Source organism: Chrysemys picta, chromosome 3 (assembly GCF_011386835.1).
Source record: "Chrysemys picta bellii isolate R12L10 chromosome 3, ASM1138683v2, whole genome shotgun sequence".
Lineage (NCBI taxonomy): Eukaryota > Metazoa > Chordata > Testudines > Emydidae > Chrysemys > Chrysemys picta.
In genome coordinates, this window is record NC_088793.1 from 150,942,287 (window position 1) to 150,960,769 (window position 18,483).

General features: G+C 42.6%; 1 protein-coding gene across 15 annotated transcripts in view; it reads right to left on the bottom strand.

Annotated features, from left to right (window-relative positions):
- Nucleotides 1-18,483, bottom strand: part of KIF6 (kinesin family member 6) — a 378,942-nt gene that overhangs the window by 297,499 nt on the left and 62,960 nt on the right. For 7 of the 15 annotated variants that reach the window (XR_010599844.1, XM_065589274.1, XM_042848507.2 and 4 more), the window contains exon 1: nucleotides 14-169. Coding sequence is in view for 8 of the 15 variants with exons in the window: in XM_042848507.2 (XP_042704441.1) it covers nucleotides 14-91 (78 nt within the window). In the remaining 7 variants the exon portion in view is untranslated. Of the gene's footprint in view, nucleotides 1-13; nucleotides 171-3,057; nucleotides 3,236-5,471; nucleotides 5,652-11,132; nucleotides 11,311-18,483 lie in introns of those variants that run through there. The other 8 variants (XR_010599843.1, XM_065589272.1, XM_065589273.1 and 5 more) reach the window with 5 other exon arrangements.

Sequence of the window (18,483 nt, forward strand, 5' to 3'; positions counted from 1 at the left end):
CGCGGCCACCTACCCCCGCTTGCTGCCGCCTGGCCAGGGGCTTCACCCGGGCATAGATCTGGATCGTTTGCTTCACCATCTCGCCGCTCATGGGGGGGAGGGGGAGACTAGGCCCTGCATAGCAACGGTAACCAAGGAACACTACCCAGCATGCTCTGCGCCGGGAATGAAAGAGGGCGGTGCCGTGCGCCAGCGAGCTACGCATGCGCATTCCGGAGAGACGGCAGTGGCAGTCCGACTACCGCCGCTCCAATCAGCGAGCGGCGTTTCTTCTCTGGGGCTCTACCCACCCAGCCCCCTGCGGAACGCGCTGGTGCCTCGCGCTCTCCCAGGCCCGCACAGAGGTGGGGAGCCGCCCCGCCTCCTTTGGTCGTACAGGGGGCACCGAGTCCCGCCTCACCCGCATAGCAGAGTTGAATGTAAGGGTGGCAATGTCCTCTGTGCGAGAGCAGGAGTCTTACGGCATTTGGCGTTTGCCTTAAAGCCCCAGCTTCTGCGATCATGTAGCTACATGAGATTTAACTTTCGTTTAAAAAAAAAAGTTTTTTAGCCCTCATGGCAGAGAATAGCTGGGCCACCAATCAGACAAAAGAGACACACCTTGTATTTATTTAAAATAAGTCTCACGGTATTTAAATCAATTTCATTATTTCGGGAGCCTGACATGTTTTTGAATCGTAGAATGGGTGACCCTGCTATTGATACTACATCTTCTTTTGAGGGAAAAATGTTCAGGTACAGCAACACTGATGCATGGACTGAAGAGTGTGTGGAGGATCACAAAGGGCAATGATAAATTACAGCAAATTGAGTTAGAGCAGGTCTAATGGTATGGCACTGGATTCCACTTTTGGTCTGGTCATGTTTACTGTATTCACTAACAAGCTGTTAGAGGAAGGAAGCAGTATGCTTCAATAATTATAGCTGCAGCTGATATGAAAGTACAAAATGCCACTAACACCTGTAAAGATGGAGCAACAGCATAAAAGGGAGAGAGATTAGAAATGTCAGGTAATAAAAATGGATATAGAATCATACCAGTAATCTCAAACACACTCAAGAGAAAGCATTTACTGCTTTCTTAGGGAAAACAGCAAATTAGATGAGTTTACAGTGAAATAAAGCAGCAAATAGAATCAGTACAATTGTAGGCTGTTTATGTGCAAGTGTTACAAGGATAGGACTAATCTGAGAAAATTGAAGAGACAATGAGCTCTGATAAGTGGGAAGTTTTGTGTCTGCATGATGATATTGTAACTATCACTATGACTATTTAAAAAGTCTCAGCTCATGAAAGCAGGTAGGGTAAAACTCAAGATCTTTCTGATCCAAGACTACAGACTCCTATGATTGAAGCTAAAAGGGAATTCCTTTTAACTATTAGTAGTATCTGTCCTATTTACATACAAATGAGCAATTCTAATTTTACCCATTGGCGCACAGTAGCACCTCTCTCGATCTAAGGTTTTTTTATAATGTCCATCACCATAATATCTAAGCACGTCCTAAGTATGTTTAACCCTCATAGTGAAGTTCTTAATGGACTTTTCTACATTGCTCCCTTCCATCATAAAGGAGAAAATGCCTGAGGAATTTGCATTAAACATACACACTAATGCCATTTTGTTACATTACTTTATTCCTCAACAAGTACTATACAGGATCTCTTTAAAGAAAAAAGAAACTTGCTCTTAATTCAGACTGACCATGTTTGATGAAACTGACCATTCAAATGACTGTGTACAGTGGTGTTGGAGCTCTGTTGGTCCCAGGATATTAGAGAGACAAGGTGAGTAAAGTAATACCTTTTATTGGACCAACTTTTGTTGGTGAGAGAGACCAGATTTTGAGTTTACACAGAGCTCTTCTCCAGGTCTGGGAAAACCTTGTCTCTCTAATTCAAATTACTGAACTGAAACTGTTTGCCTTGAAAATAGCGATCTCACATAGGCCTCACATACCCTCTTTATCTTTATGACAGGTTTTATATTGATATCTGCTGTAGGTGGTTTGACTAGGCAGATGGTGTCTGTTGTGATATAATGTGTAACAGATCTAGCAACCATCATTCATAGTTTTCAAGGCTAGAAAGGACTATTGTGAGCATCCATCTGACCTCCTGTGTAGCACAGACCATAGAACTTCCCCAAAATAATTCCTAGAGCAGATCTTTTAGTAAAACATCTAGTCCTGGATTTTAAAATTGCCAGTAAAACTGGCACACCCCAGAAGACCCTTTGAAGATTGTGGGGGGGTTGGGGGGAGGAAGGCATAGTGGTATGTTCTATGTGTACCCACAGTATCTAGATAGAGAAACAGCCACACAGCTAAATTCAGACAGTGCTCAAAAGGGAAAAGTAACTTGTGGAGGAAGACTATGAAGCCCCCATCATATTGCCTACTGGTTTAGGTCATTTAAATGACTTTGTTCTAAATCAGGTATCCTTCCCCTTACTTTCAAAGTATCATTCTTGTTTCTCTTGTGCTTAGAAACAGGCATTCCTCATGACAACATTAAGTGATTCAAGAAGCCTTAGACCCAATTTCATGACTGGATATTTTTTTAAAAGATATGCTATAGCTCAGCCAGTAATTACCCATTTGTACGAATTGCTGGGCAAAATTCTATGGCTGGTATTATTCAGATCAGACTAGATAATCACAGTGGTCCCTCCTGACCTTAACATCTATGATTCTCCACTTCCTTGCACTCTTGTATCATCACTAACACTTGTTCAAATTTTTAACAACTCAGACTGATAGCGTTTTATACTCACTTTGCATGATGTACCTGACAACCCAAAGGTTCAAGGCAATGGAGAATCAGGACCTCTCCTGGTAAATAGAACCATGGCACAGATCCCTATTATTTAAGTTTTTTGTAACTATTGAGAAGCTAACATTCATGAACAAAGAACTTTGTAAGTTAGCAGTGTTTCTCAACCTTTTTGATACAAGGAACCTTGCTGCCTTCCTAAACTGTGTCAGGGAGATTTCAGGGAGTGGCGCTGGTCTATGGACCAGTAGTTGAAAAACACTGAGTTAGAGGACACCCACCTTTTGAGATCCAGCATCTCAAGAACTCCATGGGCTGGAAACACTTTGGCAGAGACGTATACATGTTTGTAGGAGCAGTAAACTTCCTCAAGCACTAGCCCTGGAGCATTAAGCAGAAATCTATTTCTCTTCGTAGTGTTCCTTTGAAAGGAGTTGTGCATAGGGTCAGATGGGACACCTGTAATAGTAAACAATATGTTGAAGAAGCAGCCCACTATCAAAGCCATTTTAAACACCCCCTTAGGAAAAAACAAAACTCTTATTTCTGAGAATAAAATTTGTACATAGCATCATGTTTATGTTTCGCACATTATTGAGAATAAATGTACATTCTCTGTGTAAAACAGTTTCGGTCTAAGCTGAGTCCAAAAAGATAAAATTTCATGGAATAGGACACAGGCAACAGGGAATTGGGGGCAAGAGAGGAGAAATAAATTCCTGTTACAACTGCATCATCAAATGATAAAAAATGGGTTAGATTCTCCCTTAAATTACACCCCTACAACCTCATTGACTTCAATAAAAGTGCATAGATGCACATGAGGATAGAACTGGTCCTGTACTTTTAATAGCTAGTTAAAGGAATGCCTTTCTTTGAAGTTGCAAAAGTGGGTCTCAGAGTAAAGAAGCAACAGACACTCCTATCTCCTTCATTACAGAAAAAAGGCTGTTATAATGTCTAACCCAGCCTCCTGAAAAAGCTTTTAGAATACACTACTTGATATAAACCTCCCCCAGTAGCTTTTATCCTCTCAATGAAAAATTATCTCCAGATGGAACCTCATTTTTTTCATTGTAGAAGAGCACCTGTTTAGGGGGAGGAATTAACCCCTTCACTTTCCCCATAGAGCTGAGTCTGCACACCTCATCATACTACCAATTTATCATATCAGTGGCAGGATTCAGACACTTGAATTCAATGGGGAATTTAAAAATATCTGCAGCTATATGTGCAATTTTGGGGAGGGAACATCAGATTTTCACCTTTTAAAATGACATGAGGCAGAATGGTGAAAAAGAGAAAACCGTGACAAGTCAGCTGAGCAGCAGTTTCACTACTTTTGTCCCTCCATCACTACAAGGTCATAGGTCAACAAGAGGGGGAAAGAATAGATCCAACCCTCAATCCTGGACAAGAAGATGAGGGGATTGGAATTTAAACCCAGAGTCTGTCGAGAGAAGTGATCTGACTCTCTGATGATGCAATAGGAGGAAGTAGTATTAGAGTTGGAAGAGGAGCCTGCTGTTAGATACAGGTGCACAAAGCCTGTGGGGAAACTGCAGGGACTCTGAGGTGGGGCTTGTGCCCTGATTGGGACTATATGGAAAGAAGCTTTTTCAGCATCAAGATGACAGTGTAGAGCAGTGGTTCTCAAAGCCAGTCTGCCGCTTGTTCAGGGAAAGCCCCTGGCAGGCCGGGCCAGTTTGTTTACCTGCCACATCCGCAGGTTCGGCCGATTGCAGCTCCCACTGGCCGCGGTTTGCCGCTCCAGGCCAACGTGGGCTGCGGGAAGTGGTGCAGGCCGAGGGATGTGCTGGCCGCCCTTTCCTCAGCCCCCATTGGCCTGGAGCAGCGAACCGCGGCCAGTGGGAGCCGTGATCGGCCGAACCCATGGACGCAGCCAGTAAACAAACTGGCCCGGCCTGCCAGGGGCTTTCCCTGACAAGCGGCGGACTGGCTTTGAGAACCATTGGTGTAGAGAGTTCCAATGATCCAACAGACTATGAAACTGAATCTTGCCGAGTGGAACCTGTAGGTGATACCTAATTTTTCTCAAAATAATTTTCCTCAACTAGCTGCAACACACTGGACAGTAGGCCCGAGAAGCCCTAGCTCTCCTGTGGACTGACCCTAACTTAGTGTTTAGGGGAATTTAGGGCTTTCTTTTCTGTCAGCGGTAGTAAATCATCCTTTTGTTTGAGGTATGTGCTAGACTGCTTATTGGGAATGTACCAGATGACTAAGCCTAGTAGCTGAAGAGCCTTCAGCTCTTGCCTATGAGCTTGGGTACACCTATCATACTATCAACTACTGTTTTTGAAAAAATTCACTATACTACAGTATTCCAACAACTCTATCAGATGAGGATATTATCGAGTTGCAGCTTATATGTAAGTTCCAATATCTGGTAATTTTATGTTAAAAAATTGCCCATAGAATTTTGAATGAGTAGTTTACATATTATAACTAATCATCCCTTTGGCTCCTCTGTTTTTCATCTGATTAAAAAGTAATCTGGATCACAATATATACTGGAAACTGGAAGTTCAGGGATGATATTCCATGATGTCACCTAGCAACCTAACGTGCCTCCAAATAAACAGCCTTGTAAGTTTCATAGTAGCCCAAACTTGTATTTTTATTTTTTTTTAAGTTTTACATTTCACAGGCTTTACTTATTCTTGGCAGTTACCATGGCTCTTTGGCTGGGATGATGATTAGAAGCTAGAACACTAAAATCTTTCCATGGATCAGATGGATGGATGCAGGGCCAAAGCTCTTTTGTCAAAGACTGAATTTGTCTCATCATCCAACTCCTGGGAAACCTGGTGTTATTTGTAGGTCTTCCACATGGCCAGACATCCTCTTGTCCCTTTTTAAATGAACAATATTTAAAATATGAAACTTGGCCTTTGGACTAAAGTTCAAATGCAACAAGTTTAGCATCCGATACAAACTCTATCAGGGACTACAATCTGTATTCATAGAAGGGACTTGAAAATTTGGGGTTGGGAACAGGTGTAGGGTGAAGTAGTACTGATACTCTACACAAACTCCACTCATGATCCCAAACTCCACCCACCATCCCAGAATATTTAGGTGTTTTATCCTAAATGTTCATCAGTGAAATAGTTAACAGCATTGACATTTAAATTGTCAGCAGCAGAGTCTGGTATTAACAGCCCACTGAGAGGAATTGGGATAGTCCACTCCCCTTGTCAAACTATTGTTACATTCTCTCTCCTTGAAGACAAAGCTACATCACTGCACGTGTAACGGTTAAGCTTGGCAAGTGTCTTGAAATATTCCTCCTCTTTTGTCTATTTCATGGCATTCTTACCAAACACATTTATATTTTTCTAAAAATTTATGTATTGTTAGACAAAGCCAAGACTGGGAAAATCTTAAAATACTCTCCTAAGTGCTTTTTTGTTTTTATTCATTTTGGAATTTTTATAAAGCAAATGAAAAACATATGAAAGAATATGGAGCAAAATAAGGGACTCCTAGGACTGCTTCAGCAGCCAATAAAATTTTTGGCTGAAGATTTTTTTTTCTAAATGATCAATTGAGTCCCCTGTTGGAAACTACATTGATAGTAGGCTTAAATTAACACACTTTTAGTGCAGTGCTGATGGTATCTGTATTGATTCCTCAACTCAAGCTCTCTACCTCATGCACATTTCTAACAGTGGTTCTCAGCTATTTCATAATGGGGCCAATTTCTAAAATCAATATCTCTTGTGAATTTTCCCTTTCCAATCTCCAGTCCTGAACCTTTTCCTTCCTTGGGGCAACTCTAGTGTGGGGTGACCCTGGGTAGTAAAGGCTATATTTGTCAGTCTGAGAACCAAAGAGACCTGCAAGTTTCTGTCTGTGTCCAATGGCCTCAATAAATAATCCACTTTATATTCATTACAAGACAAATCTGTCTCTTCTCTTCCATGAAAAAGACCATCTATCAGCCTCAGCAAAGGACTGAGGAATGTTATTATTTTGAATATCATAGCATCTAGGAGCCCTAGGTGGTGGTGTTGTCCACAGTGATCAAAAACAGTGGTAGTGGGGAGTGCCTGGTGGAGAGAAGATTAAGAACTCTATTTTAGCCATGTTGTGCTTGAGCTGATGGCTAGACATCCATGGGGAGATGTTCGAGAGAGAGCTTGAGATTGTAGTTTGGACAGAAGGAGGCAGCTATGGAGTGGAGAGGTAGAGTGGTGAGTCACCAGCATAGAGACAGTAGTTGAATTTTTGATTGTCAATTAGATTATCCAAAGATAAGGTGTAAAAAGAGACAAGAAGGGGTCCATGGACACAGCCCCGTGAAACCTTCACAGAAAGTTAGAGGAGTATGAGGAGGATCGTCTGAAGGACATGCTGGAGGAGTGATTAAAGAGATGTGAGAATCAGGAGAGAATAGAACCATGGAAGCCAAGGGAGGACAAGATTTCAGGAAGAAGATCATGATCAATGGTGTCGAAGCAGTGGACAGGTCAAGGAGGGTGAGGTTAGAGTACTAGTTCTGAACTTTGTCTAAGAAAAGGTCATTAGCAACGTAGCTTGTAGATAAGGAATAGGCATAAGTTAAGGCAGTAATGCAATGAGCCTACAATCTTCAGCATCTGTAAAACAATAGCTTAGCTAAACTAATCAAGGCAGAAGACCCCAAAAACCTTAGCATAAGTAGTCAATCAGGAGTAACTCTAGATCATAAGGTATCACAAAAGAGAATGTTGTAACCCTGACAGGACACCACAAGATGCTAGATTATACCAGTTTGGGATATTTTAAAGTTAGGAACATCTGTAGATGTCAGACCACAAGAGTATCACGGTAACTGAACTGATTGACATATATGCTAATAAGCTGGAGGTAAATGGACTGGTAACCTCTGGGAGAAGGGCACCCCAATATTAGTAGGGTTAGGAAATACAAATAAGTAAAAGGGGATGAAACTCCCTATTGAATATGCAATAACTATAGTGGTGTCACTATAACACATTATAAAAGCTGTATCCCTGCCTGTTTGCTTTGGAAGTTGTAGCTGATGGGAGATGCCAGGATGATGACCACTGATGATGGTGATGAGTAAGATGCTGATGATGGAGAATATAATGACTAACACTTCAGATTGTTCTGTAAGGGATATTGCAAGTATACAGATGCTCAGGTGCACATTTTGAATTATCTTTATCTGCCTTGATCGCTTGTAGTGTTTATAACTTTATCTGTATTAATAAAACTATTACAAGCATAGAAGGTTTTTCCTAAGTATGAATGTTGCAATCATGCAGATTGGGGTTCCCAATTTAACCGTACTTGTAATAATCCTGGGCCTGATCTTGGGACAAGAACCTATGAAAACTCAGAGCATTAACTGGAAATTCTTAAGTAATCAATATAATTAATACACAATTCCTAGATCAGGCAGCAGAGATTTTAGCGGGAGTGGTTTCAGTGGAGTGAAAGGCGTGGAATCCAGCTTGGAGAGGGTCTAAGATGGAATTGGAGGAGAATTCCAGACAGCGGTTGTAGACAGTGCCTTCAACGAGCTTAGAGATGAAAGGGAGAAGGCCTGGTTGCTGGAGAAGCAAAAGATGGGAGAGACTAGAGCAAATTTGTAATGTAAGGGGAAAGAGCCAGAGGAGAGTGAGAGGGTAAGGAAAAGAGCAAGGGAGAGAACTGAGAGTGGGTGCAAGAATGTTCAGGAGATGGGATGGGGTTAGTAGGGCAAGTGGAAGGGTTAAAGGAGAGCAGGTAAGAAACTTCTGTATCTGTGACAGTGGAGGAGGAGGAGAGAGTTGTAGGAGGGGAAGGGAAGGCACGGCACACTGAGGGGCAGAGGAAGGTCACGTATTTTGCCAATTTTCTTTTGGAAGAACTTGGTGGCATGCTGTATTGGGAAAAACATGGAGGGAGGAGGAGAGGAGAGTTTGAGTCAAAGGCAGCTGGGATCGTGGGCATGGGATGCAGTTAAGTTGCAGAAGCAGAGTTGTTGCACTAAGAAGATGGCAGAACTGAAGGAGCAGATATTCAGAAATGTCCCTGGTATAAGAGCACAATTGAAACTAAGGAGAGAGATAGCACCCACTTAAAATTTGACCTGGAGCATCAGTTGCAATGAAAACATGTGTATACATGTATGTTTGTTGGGGCCATTGCATGGATAAAATAATAGCTCCTTGTACATCTCTAGTACCTTCCATCCTGGATGTCAAACATTAACAAATTAGCCTCACAGAGGGTGCTTACCCCTATTGCAAAGAGGAGGAAACAGAGGTATTTTGGGGGGTAACTGGGTTTTCTTAAGCCAGAGTGTGGCTTTAATTTATTTCATAATTCTGTGAGTGTGTATGACACATACATTCTGTTACTGAAGCACACAGAGTCTTAATGGCTCCTGAAAATAATTCTTACCATACTCTACAAGAGACCTAGGGGAACATCAGTGTAAAAGAAATGTGCAAATTAGAAACGTTCTCAGACTCTTTGAAACAAAATAGAAGACTTTTTATTAAGGCATTTTCCAACAGTGTTTATGCAATCTAATTTTTTTTACGAGGCTACATATTTTAAAATAATGAGGAAAAAAGAATTAGGTTTTCAGATTTGTTTATTTGGCAGCTTCCAACTTTTCATTTAAAATAAACCAACTAATGTAGCTCATTCAGGCCCCAAGTGCCAAGTATATTCAGTGCTGAGTGATTTTGTCATATGCTAGTACTGTGTGCCCAGTCTGGTAGTTGAGAAATCCTATAAATGGGTAACAGTTGATAGTCAGCGGCTGCAGACATCATTTGCTTGCCACTGTGCAGAGGCAGACTTTCTGTCTGATTCACCAGTAGTCAAAAAGACTTCTTTAAAAAAAAAAAAAAAGTTTATTTATTTACCTAACTTTAACTTTGCATCTCTATCCTGACCACTAACTTTCCTTCAGAAAGACAGCAGGAGGATGCCCAACTGCACACCCAGTCACTGCTAAGAACTCTTACTCCTGGGGGCATTCTTCACCCCAAAATTAAAAATTCTATGACAAAAAAATAAAAATTCTGCGCACAATATTTTAAAATTCTGCAAATTTTATTTGTCAAAATAACAGCACTACATAATCACGCCAGTTTCAATTATTTTGGTAATTTATTTCAAAATACCTGTCAGCAAGTATGTCTGTAACAATACAGACACACACAAAAATTCCCCCAGGAGAGTTAAAGAAACCCCTATGACAACCCAGTTCCTGTTTCTTTGCCCCCTTATCACCCCCAGAGCCCAGCTGTGGGGCTCCCCCCCAGCCAATACACCCCAACCCCCTCGTCCCCAGAGCCCCACGGTGGGGCTTCCCAACCCAGATATCCACACCCTCCCCCTGCCCCCGAGCCCAGCTGCAGGTCCCCCCCTTGCCAAGACACCTGTCCCCCTCGTCCCCCAGAGATCCAGAGGGAGAAACAGCCTGATGCTTGGTCCCAGGCTTGCATAGAGTTTCCTGCATGCCGCCTTCTCCTTCTCTCAGGGCATGCTGGGAACTACAGCTGCCAGGAACCCTCTAGCTCCCTCTCCTTCCCCCCAGAAGTGTCTTCTATGTGCAAGTTGGCCTCTGCTGAGTCCAGTGGCCCTGAGTGATGGCTAGGAGCACTGCAGCCCATTCCTGTGGGGGAAACGAAATTCTGCGCACACAACGTTAATTTCTGCAAAATTCTGCATTGCACAGTGGCGCAGAATTCCCCCAGGAGTAAACTCTGTTTGTTGTCCAGGGTGGCTTATACTGTATAGGAGTCATTAGGCCAAGGGTTGTAAAGGTATTTTATGATGCTGTGTTCAGTGTCGCAACACTTAACTGCTTTAGAGCCTAAAGCTCATTTTCAAAAGGGATTTGGGTACTTGGGAAAAAAAAGAGAGAGATGTAGGCTCCCAAATCATTTCGGCATTGTGATGCTGAGCACAGGAACACCTAAATACCTTCAAAAATCTGGGCTTTAGTGCATTCATTCTAAATACTATCAGTGATTTAGTATTTAATATAATATAACTGATCACATATTTAATAATGACGTGTGCTTACATAGTACCTCTTTTCAAGGATCCCAAAGCACTTTCCAAATTGCTCAGTTTTAGTCCTACTGTAAGTGGAATTACATCCCTTCCATTTTAGGGCTGTATTTTGCCCACTAGGCTTTGAAACATCCCAGAGAAGTACATTAGATATGTATTGTTATAGCTATTTATTTGATACACAAGTAAACTGAAGAATGCAGAGGGGAAGTAACTTGCTCAAGACCACTTGACATCTTAATAGTAGAGTGGGGAGCAGAACACACAAACACTCCCTCCCAGTGCTTTATCGGGGTTTTCTTACCTGGGGAAGTGGCACTGGCAGGGCAGTGAACTGGAAGACTTCAGGAGTGACTGGCCATGGCACTGGGCCTGAGGACCGCCGAATGCCCCTTGAAGAGAAGAGACTTTGAAGGACTCTACCTTAGAAAGGGAAACCACTGAGTGACCTGGCCAGAGTCACAACGAGGCTGCAGCAGCTCCTGGAGTGAAAGAAAGGCTACAGACTGAGATAGCAAGATGGAGTACAACTGCAGGAAGAGCATCCGCCATGCAGAGCCAATCCCCCAGAACCGCCAGGAGGAGGCGCTGTCCAGCAATGAGTAGAACACCACATCAAATGCCCTTTTGTTAATGTTGAACAAAAGCCCACAGGTAAGTGGGGAACATGGAGACCGGGGAGATGGGTCGGAAACGAGAGGGAGCGTGGGCTATATTGTCAGAGAGAAAGGAGGGTCAGGACAAAACTGGGAGGAAAGATCAAACCAGTATCTTAGATGCCTATATACAAATGCGAGAAGTATGGGGAATAAACAGGAAGAACTGGAAGTGCTAATAAATAAATACAACTATGACATTGTTGGCATCACTGAAACTTGGTGGGATAATACACATGATTGGAATGTTGGTGTGGATGGGTACAGCTTGCTCAGGAAGGATAGACAGGGGAAAAAGGGAGGAGGTGTTGCCTTATATATTAAAAATGTACACACTTGGACTGAGGTAGAGATGGACATAGGAGACGGAAGTGTTGAGAGTCTCTGGGTTAGGCTAAAAGGGGTAAAAAACAAGGGAGATGTCATGCTAGGAGTCTACTACAGGCCACCTAACCAGGTGGAAGAGGCTTTTTTTAAGCAACTAACAAAATCATCCAAAGCCCAAGATTTGGTGGTGATGGGGGACTTCAACTATCCGGATATATGGTGGGAAAATAACACAGCGGGGCACAGACTATCCAACAAATTCTTGGACTGCATTGGAGACAACTTTTTATTTCAGAAGGTTGAAAAAGCTACTAGGGGGGAAGCTGTTCTAGACTTGATTTTAACAAATAGGGAGGAACTCATTGAGAATTTGAAAGTAGAAGGCAGCCTGGGTGAAAGTGATCATGAAATCATAGAGTTTGCAATTCTAAGGAAGGGTAGAAGGGAGAATAGCAAAATAGAGACAATGGATTTCAGGAAGGCAGATTTTGGTAAGCTCAGAGAGCTGATAGGTAAGGTCCCATGGGAATCAAGACTGAGGGGAAAAACAACTGAGGAGAGTTGGCAGTTTTTCAAAGGGACACTATTAAGGTCCCAAAAGCAAGCTATTCTGCTGGTTAGGAAAGATAGAAAATGTGGCAAAAGACCACCTTGGCTTAACCACGAGATCTTGCATGATCTAAAAAATAAAAAGGAGTCATATAAAAAATGGAAACTAGGACAGATTACAAAGGATGAATATAGGCAAACAACACAGGAATGCAGGGGCAAGATTAGAAAGGCAAAGGCACAAAATGAGCTCAAACTAGCTACGGGAATAAAGGGAAACAAGAAGACTTTTTATCAATACATTAGAAGCAAGAGGAAGACCAAAGACAGGGTAGGCCCACTGCTTAGTGAAGAAGGAGAAACAGTAACAGGAAACTTGGAAATGGCAGAGATGCTAAATGACTTCTTTGTTTCGGTCTTCACCGAGAAGTCTGAAGGAATGCCTAACATAGTGAATGCTAATGGGAAGGGGGTAGGTTTAGCAGATAAAATAAAAAAAGAACAAGTTAAAAATCACTTAGAAAAGTTAGATGCCTGCAAGTCACCAGGGCCTGATGAAATGCATCCTAGAATACTCAAGGAGCTAATAGAGGAGGTATCTGAGCCTCTAGCTATTAGCTTTGGAAAATCATGGGAGACGGGAGAGATTCCAGAAGACTGGAAAAGGGCGAATATAGTGCCCATCTATAAAAAGGGAAATAAAAACAACCCAGGAAACTACAGACCAGTTAGTTTAACTTCTGTGCCAGGGAAGATAATGGAGCAAGTAATTAAGGAAATCATCTGCAAACACTTGAAGGTGGTAAGGTGATAGGGAACAGCCAGCATGGATTTGTGAAGAACAAATCATGTCAAACCAATCTGATAGCTTTCTTTGATAGGATAATGAGCCTTGTGGATAAGGGTGAAGCTGTGGATGTGGTATACCTAGACTTTAGTAAGGCATTTGATACGGTCTCGCATGATATTCTTATCGATAAACTAGGCAAATACAATTTAGATGGGGCTACTATAAGGTGGGTGCATAACTGGCTGGATAACCGTACTCAGAGAGTTGTTATTAATGGTTCCCAATCCTGCTGGAAAGGCATAACGAGTGGGGTACCGCAGGGGTCTGTTTTGGGACTGGCACTGTTCAATATCTTCATCAATGACTTAGATATTGGCATAGAAAGTACGCTTATTAAGTTTGCGGATGATACCAAACTGGGAGGGATTGCAACTGCTTTGGAGGACAGGGTCATAATTCAAAATGATCTGGACAAATTGGAGAAATGGGCTGAGGTAAACAGGATGAAGTTTAACAAAGACAAATGCAAAGTGCTCCACCTAGGAAGGAAAAATCAGTTTCACACATACAGAATGGGAAGAGACTGTCTAGGAAGGAGTACGACAGAAAGGGATCTAGGGGTTATAGTGGACCACAAGCTAAATATGAGTCAACAGTGTGATGCTGTTGCAAAAAAAGCAAACATGATTCTGGGATGTATTAACAGGTGTGTTGTGAGCAAGACACGAGAAGTCATTCTTCCGCTCTACTCTGCTCTGGTTAGGCCTCAGCTGGAGTATTGTGTCCAGTTCTGGGCACCGCATTTTAAAAAAGATGTGGAGAAATTGGAGAGGGTCCAGAGAAGAGCAACAAGAATGATTAAAGGTCTTGAGAACATGACCTATGAAGGAAGGCTGAAAGAATTGGGTTTGTTTAGTTTGGAAAAGAGAAGACTGAGAGGGGACATGATAGCAGTTTTCAGGTATCTAAAAGGGTGTCATAAGGAGGAGGGAGAAAACTTGTTCACCTTAGCCTCTAAGGATAGAACCAGAAGCAATGGGTTTAAACTGCAGCAAGGGAGGTCTAGGTTGGACATTAGGAAAAAGTTCCTAACTGTCAGGGTGGTTAAACACTGGAATAAATTGCCTAGGGAGGTTGTGGAATCTCCATCTCTGGAGATATTTAAGAGTAGGTTAGATAAATGTCTATCAGGGATGGTCTAGACAGTATTTGGTCCTGCCATGCGGGCAGGGGACTGGTCTCAATGACCTCTCGAGGTCCCTTCCAGTCCTAGAATCTATGAATCTATGAATAAATGTTCTTCATAAATACAAATATGTACAGTAGGCTTTTACGCTTTTTTACATGGTATATTGCACTAGTGTAGTAGGCAATGTCACCTTAAAGAAAATGATCACTTCTATAATCCTCTCTTTAGGTGAATTATATGCATAGTTGAACACAACAAAATGTTATAAAGCAAACATTCCTGAAGTCACAGTGTTTAAGTGGATATCTTTTCTTTTAAATAGATGCATTTAGTAATAAATACATGTGGTTGAACTAATGTCAGCTTTCTATAAGGAGGAGACCTGCACCAGTGTCATTGTGATTTGCATGCGTTTAACTATATCAGTGTGTACATTCTGACTTTGGTTTAAGAGTGGCTTTTTCTGGCTGAGCTCAAGATAATTAGGAACAAGTTAAACTGGCTTAACCTTACTGGTTTCAATTATTGTTATTGTTGTTGCCTGATTCATAATTATCTTTCTCCTGCAGTTGGGTCACCTTTGCATACCCTGATTCCTGGGGAGAACACTTTCCAGGCCCTGGCATAAGTTACAGCAGCCTCAGGGCTGCTCTAATTTACATTCTGCTCCCCAAGGTCCCTGGGAATTAGAGAACACCTGTGTAGAGAATAATTAGAGATGATGTCCCCATCATCAAATAAAGACATTCTCTTTCTGGTCCCTCTGACCAAGCAGTGGGAAAGCAAAGGAGTCGGATAATCCAGAACAGGTGCAAAGGAGAAGAGTCATTAGCATACTGGTGCTACTGTAGCCCAAAATACCTTTGCAATTTCCCTTAGCAGTTTCATATACATGTTGAGGGTGATGACTGACTGAATGGGACCCTGTGGGAATCAACAAGAGAGGATCCTTAGTGTGGTTGATCATTTGCTCACAATCACCCTCTGAGATTTCTACAGAGAGGAGGGAATAGAGCCATTGAAGAACAAACATCAACATAGGTCCAGTGCGCCCTGGCCCAAAACTTTATGGGAGTATCCCCCTTTCCTCTGCCAGAGCGAGGAGCTAGAGACTGAAGCCAGCAGAGCAACTGCAGAAGTAGTTTAAACAAAGGCTGATACTGATTATATTTTCTACTATTTTGACTGTGCTGTCTCTGCCCTGTGCTGATTGTCTGTTTTCTCCAACTCTCTCCCGTCCCCATCTCATAGACTGTTCACCTCAGCCTCACCCCGCTCCTATCCCTCCTGATTCCACCCCTCCACTTTCTCCCCTGCTCTCTCCCTCCCTTTGTCTTACTATTTAGCTAATCCCCATCCCCCAACTAAATCCAACTAAAATAAATAAATAAATAAAAATAATGGAACTAACAGATTTGTTGGTCACCAGTCATATTGATCACTGCGCCCTTTGCCCTACCCATTGTCTTGTCTATTTACCACTAAGCTCTTTAGTACAGTGCCTAGGACAAGATTCTAAGCCTTGAGCTTAGAATCTTAGAACCATGATTTGGCATGGCTGGTCCCTGGCACTACTCTAATAAACAATGGCTTGTGAAGTAGCCAGGATAACAAGTGCAAGATGTGGTTAAAAATGAAGTGACTTTTGGGCAAAATATTGCAGATGTATTATTGCAAGAGCCAAATCTTTATGTCCATTCATGGCCTAGAGCAGGGCTGTCATGTTTTCCCTATAAAATATTTCCCCTAAAAGACAAATTGATATGGAAAATGATCCAGAAGGAGATGGTGCAGAGTATAATGTAGTGAGTGAAGATAAAAGGGGAGGCCAAGGAAATGTTATTTGGGTCCAGTACATAAGCGAGAGGGGCAGTAGTTCAGTAGATGTGGGCAGTTGTTAATGAGCTTAGGGCTTGATCCCGCACCATACCAATCAGTGGGAATTTCACCATTGACCCTAAATAGCAGGATCAGGCCCTTAATAACATACAGTGACAAACAATGGTAGAAGGGGCTGCCTAGCATCTTAGAAGAGGATTAGACTAGATGATTATTCACTGTGCACATTATGGAATGAAGCTCTAGAAAAGGGGTGGGCAAACTTTTTGGCCCAAGGGCCACATCAGGGTATGGAAATTGTATGGTCGGCCGGGAATGCTCACGAAATTAGGGTTGGGGTGCAGGAGGGGGTGAGGGCTCTATCTGGGAGTGCGGCCTCTGGGGTGGGGCTGAAGGGTTGGGGTGCAGGAGGGTGCTCCAGGCTGGGACCGAGAGGTTCGGAGGGCAGGAGGGGGATCAGGGCTGGGGCAGGAGGTTGGGGCATGAGAGGGAGTTGGGGTGCAGGCTCCGGGCAGCGCTTACCTCAAGCAACTCCTGGAAGCAGCGGCATGTCCCCCCTCTAGCTCCTACATGGAGGTGTGACCAGGCGGCTCTGTGTGCTGTCCCGTCCTCAGGCACTGCCGCTGCAGCTCCCATTGGCTGCGGTTCCCGGCCAATGGCAGCTGTAGGGGTGGCGCTTGGAGTGGGGGCAGCATGCGGAGTGGAGCCCCCTGGCTGCCCCAATGAGTAGGAGTCGGAGGGGGGACTTGCCGCTGCTTCCGGGAGGCAGGTGGAGCCATAGCATGCATGCAGCAGGGCAAGTCCCCAACCCTGCTCCCCGGCGGGAGCTTGAGGGCCAGATTAAAACATCTGAATGGCCAGAAGTGGCCCCTGGGCCGTAGTTTGCCCATCCCTGCTCTAGAACATTACTGATGAAAATTGGATCATGGTGGGATGAGACGCTTTAGAAACAAAATGATTTCTTATTGCTATATTTCTTAATTGATTCTGTAAAATAACAATTATCGAAATATTCCTGTTAACCAAAAGCCTCCAGGGGTATGTATATATCAGAATTCTCCTCCAATGCATATAAAATTACTTAATGAAGATCAGCTTGCAGGTTTGTTATCTTCACATCCAGTTCTCAGTCCAACTCACCTTTTCCATGGGCTTCTTGCCACATTCCCTTTCCCCTATCCTGTTGATGTTATATAAAAGTGAAATATGGAAATATCCACAGTTCATAAAATAATCTAACAACCCTATGTTGTGTTTGTCTGTTATTAATGGGCAGTAAATGCAAACATGAGCTAACAAAAGGCAAAAGGATAAACACACTTAAGCCAGACCAATTCCTAGGGAAATAATGTAAAGGCTTGTCAAACAATTCTTCAAAGACAGAAGAATGATTATTTCCCATAGATCCATTGTATATACTCTGGCATTGTAACTTTTGCTTTATATAATATTTTGTTGAACTTGCATAGTAACATCAATTGAGGGATCTCAAAGAGATTGATAAACGTTAATGAAATCAGACTTGTAACTATCAGGGAAAGAAGCTAGTCAAAATATTTGTTGGCAACAAAGGGTCAGATCTTTGTTTCTCCCTGCCCCGGCTCCCTAGCATCACAAATCTGAAAAACTGGCATAACCAGCTTCCTGAAGATTACCTACCTTCTCTTGTGACCCCATCCTGGAACATCACTGTGCCCGGGAATTCAGGCTTCTGGAATGGCTCTTGCAGCTGGGTGTAATTTAGAGCAGCCCTCAGCTGGCCTCAGATTGGGGGGGGGGGATGTAAGAGTGGCTTAATGCCACCTTTTCACTCTCTCAGCTGTCAAGCACAGCACCAGAATAGTTCAGGATCTGGCTCAGTATATTCAATGACTTTAGCCCTTTATTTTTGTTTGCAAATTTTAGTGAGCTGTTTGTAGCAAGAATTCAGTTAATTATTCAGTCATCAGAATTCACCATTCAAGCTTTTCAACTGGTCACCTCAGGGACAGAGCATATATATTACCTGATTGGCTGACTTAACCTTTATTAACTACTTCTGCTTCCAGTCAAAATAGATTTTGTTTCATCTCAAAACTACCCCAATTTCTTGATTAACCTCATCTACAGTATATGGCTATTTATAAAATAGTCCAAGGAAGGTCCCATATTTAATCTGAATGCTAGTTCTACAATGAATTTAAATTGTTAAGACTGACTTTAAAAATGTAGCAATGTATTTACTCTTTTCAGCTTTTTTCTGTGTTAAAACTAAAGTGACCAGATGTCCCGATTTTATAGGGACAGTCCCGATTTTTGGGTCTTT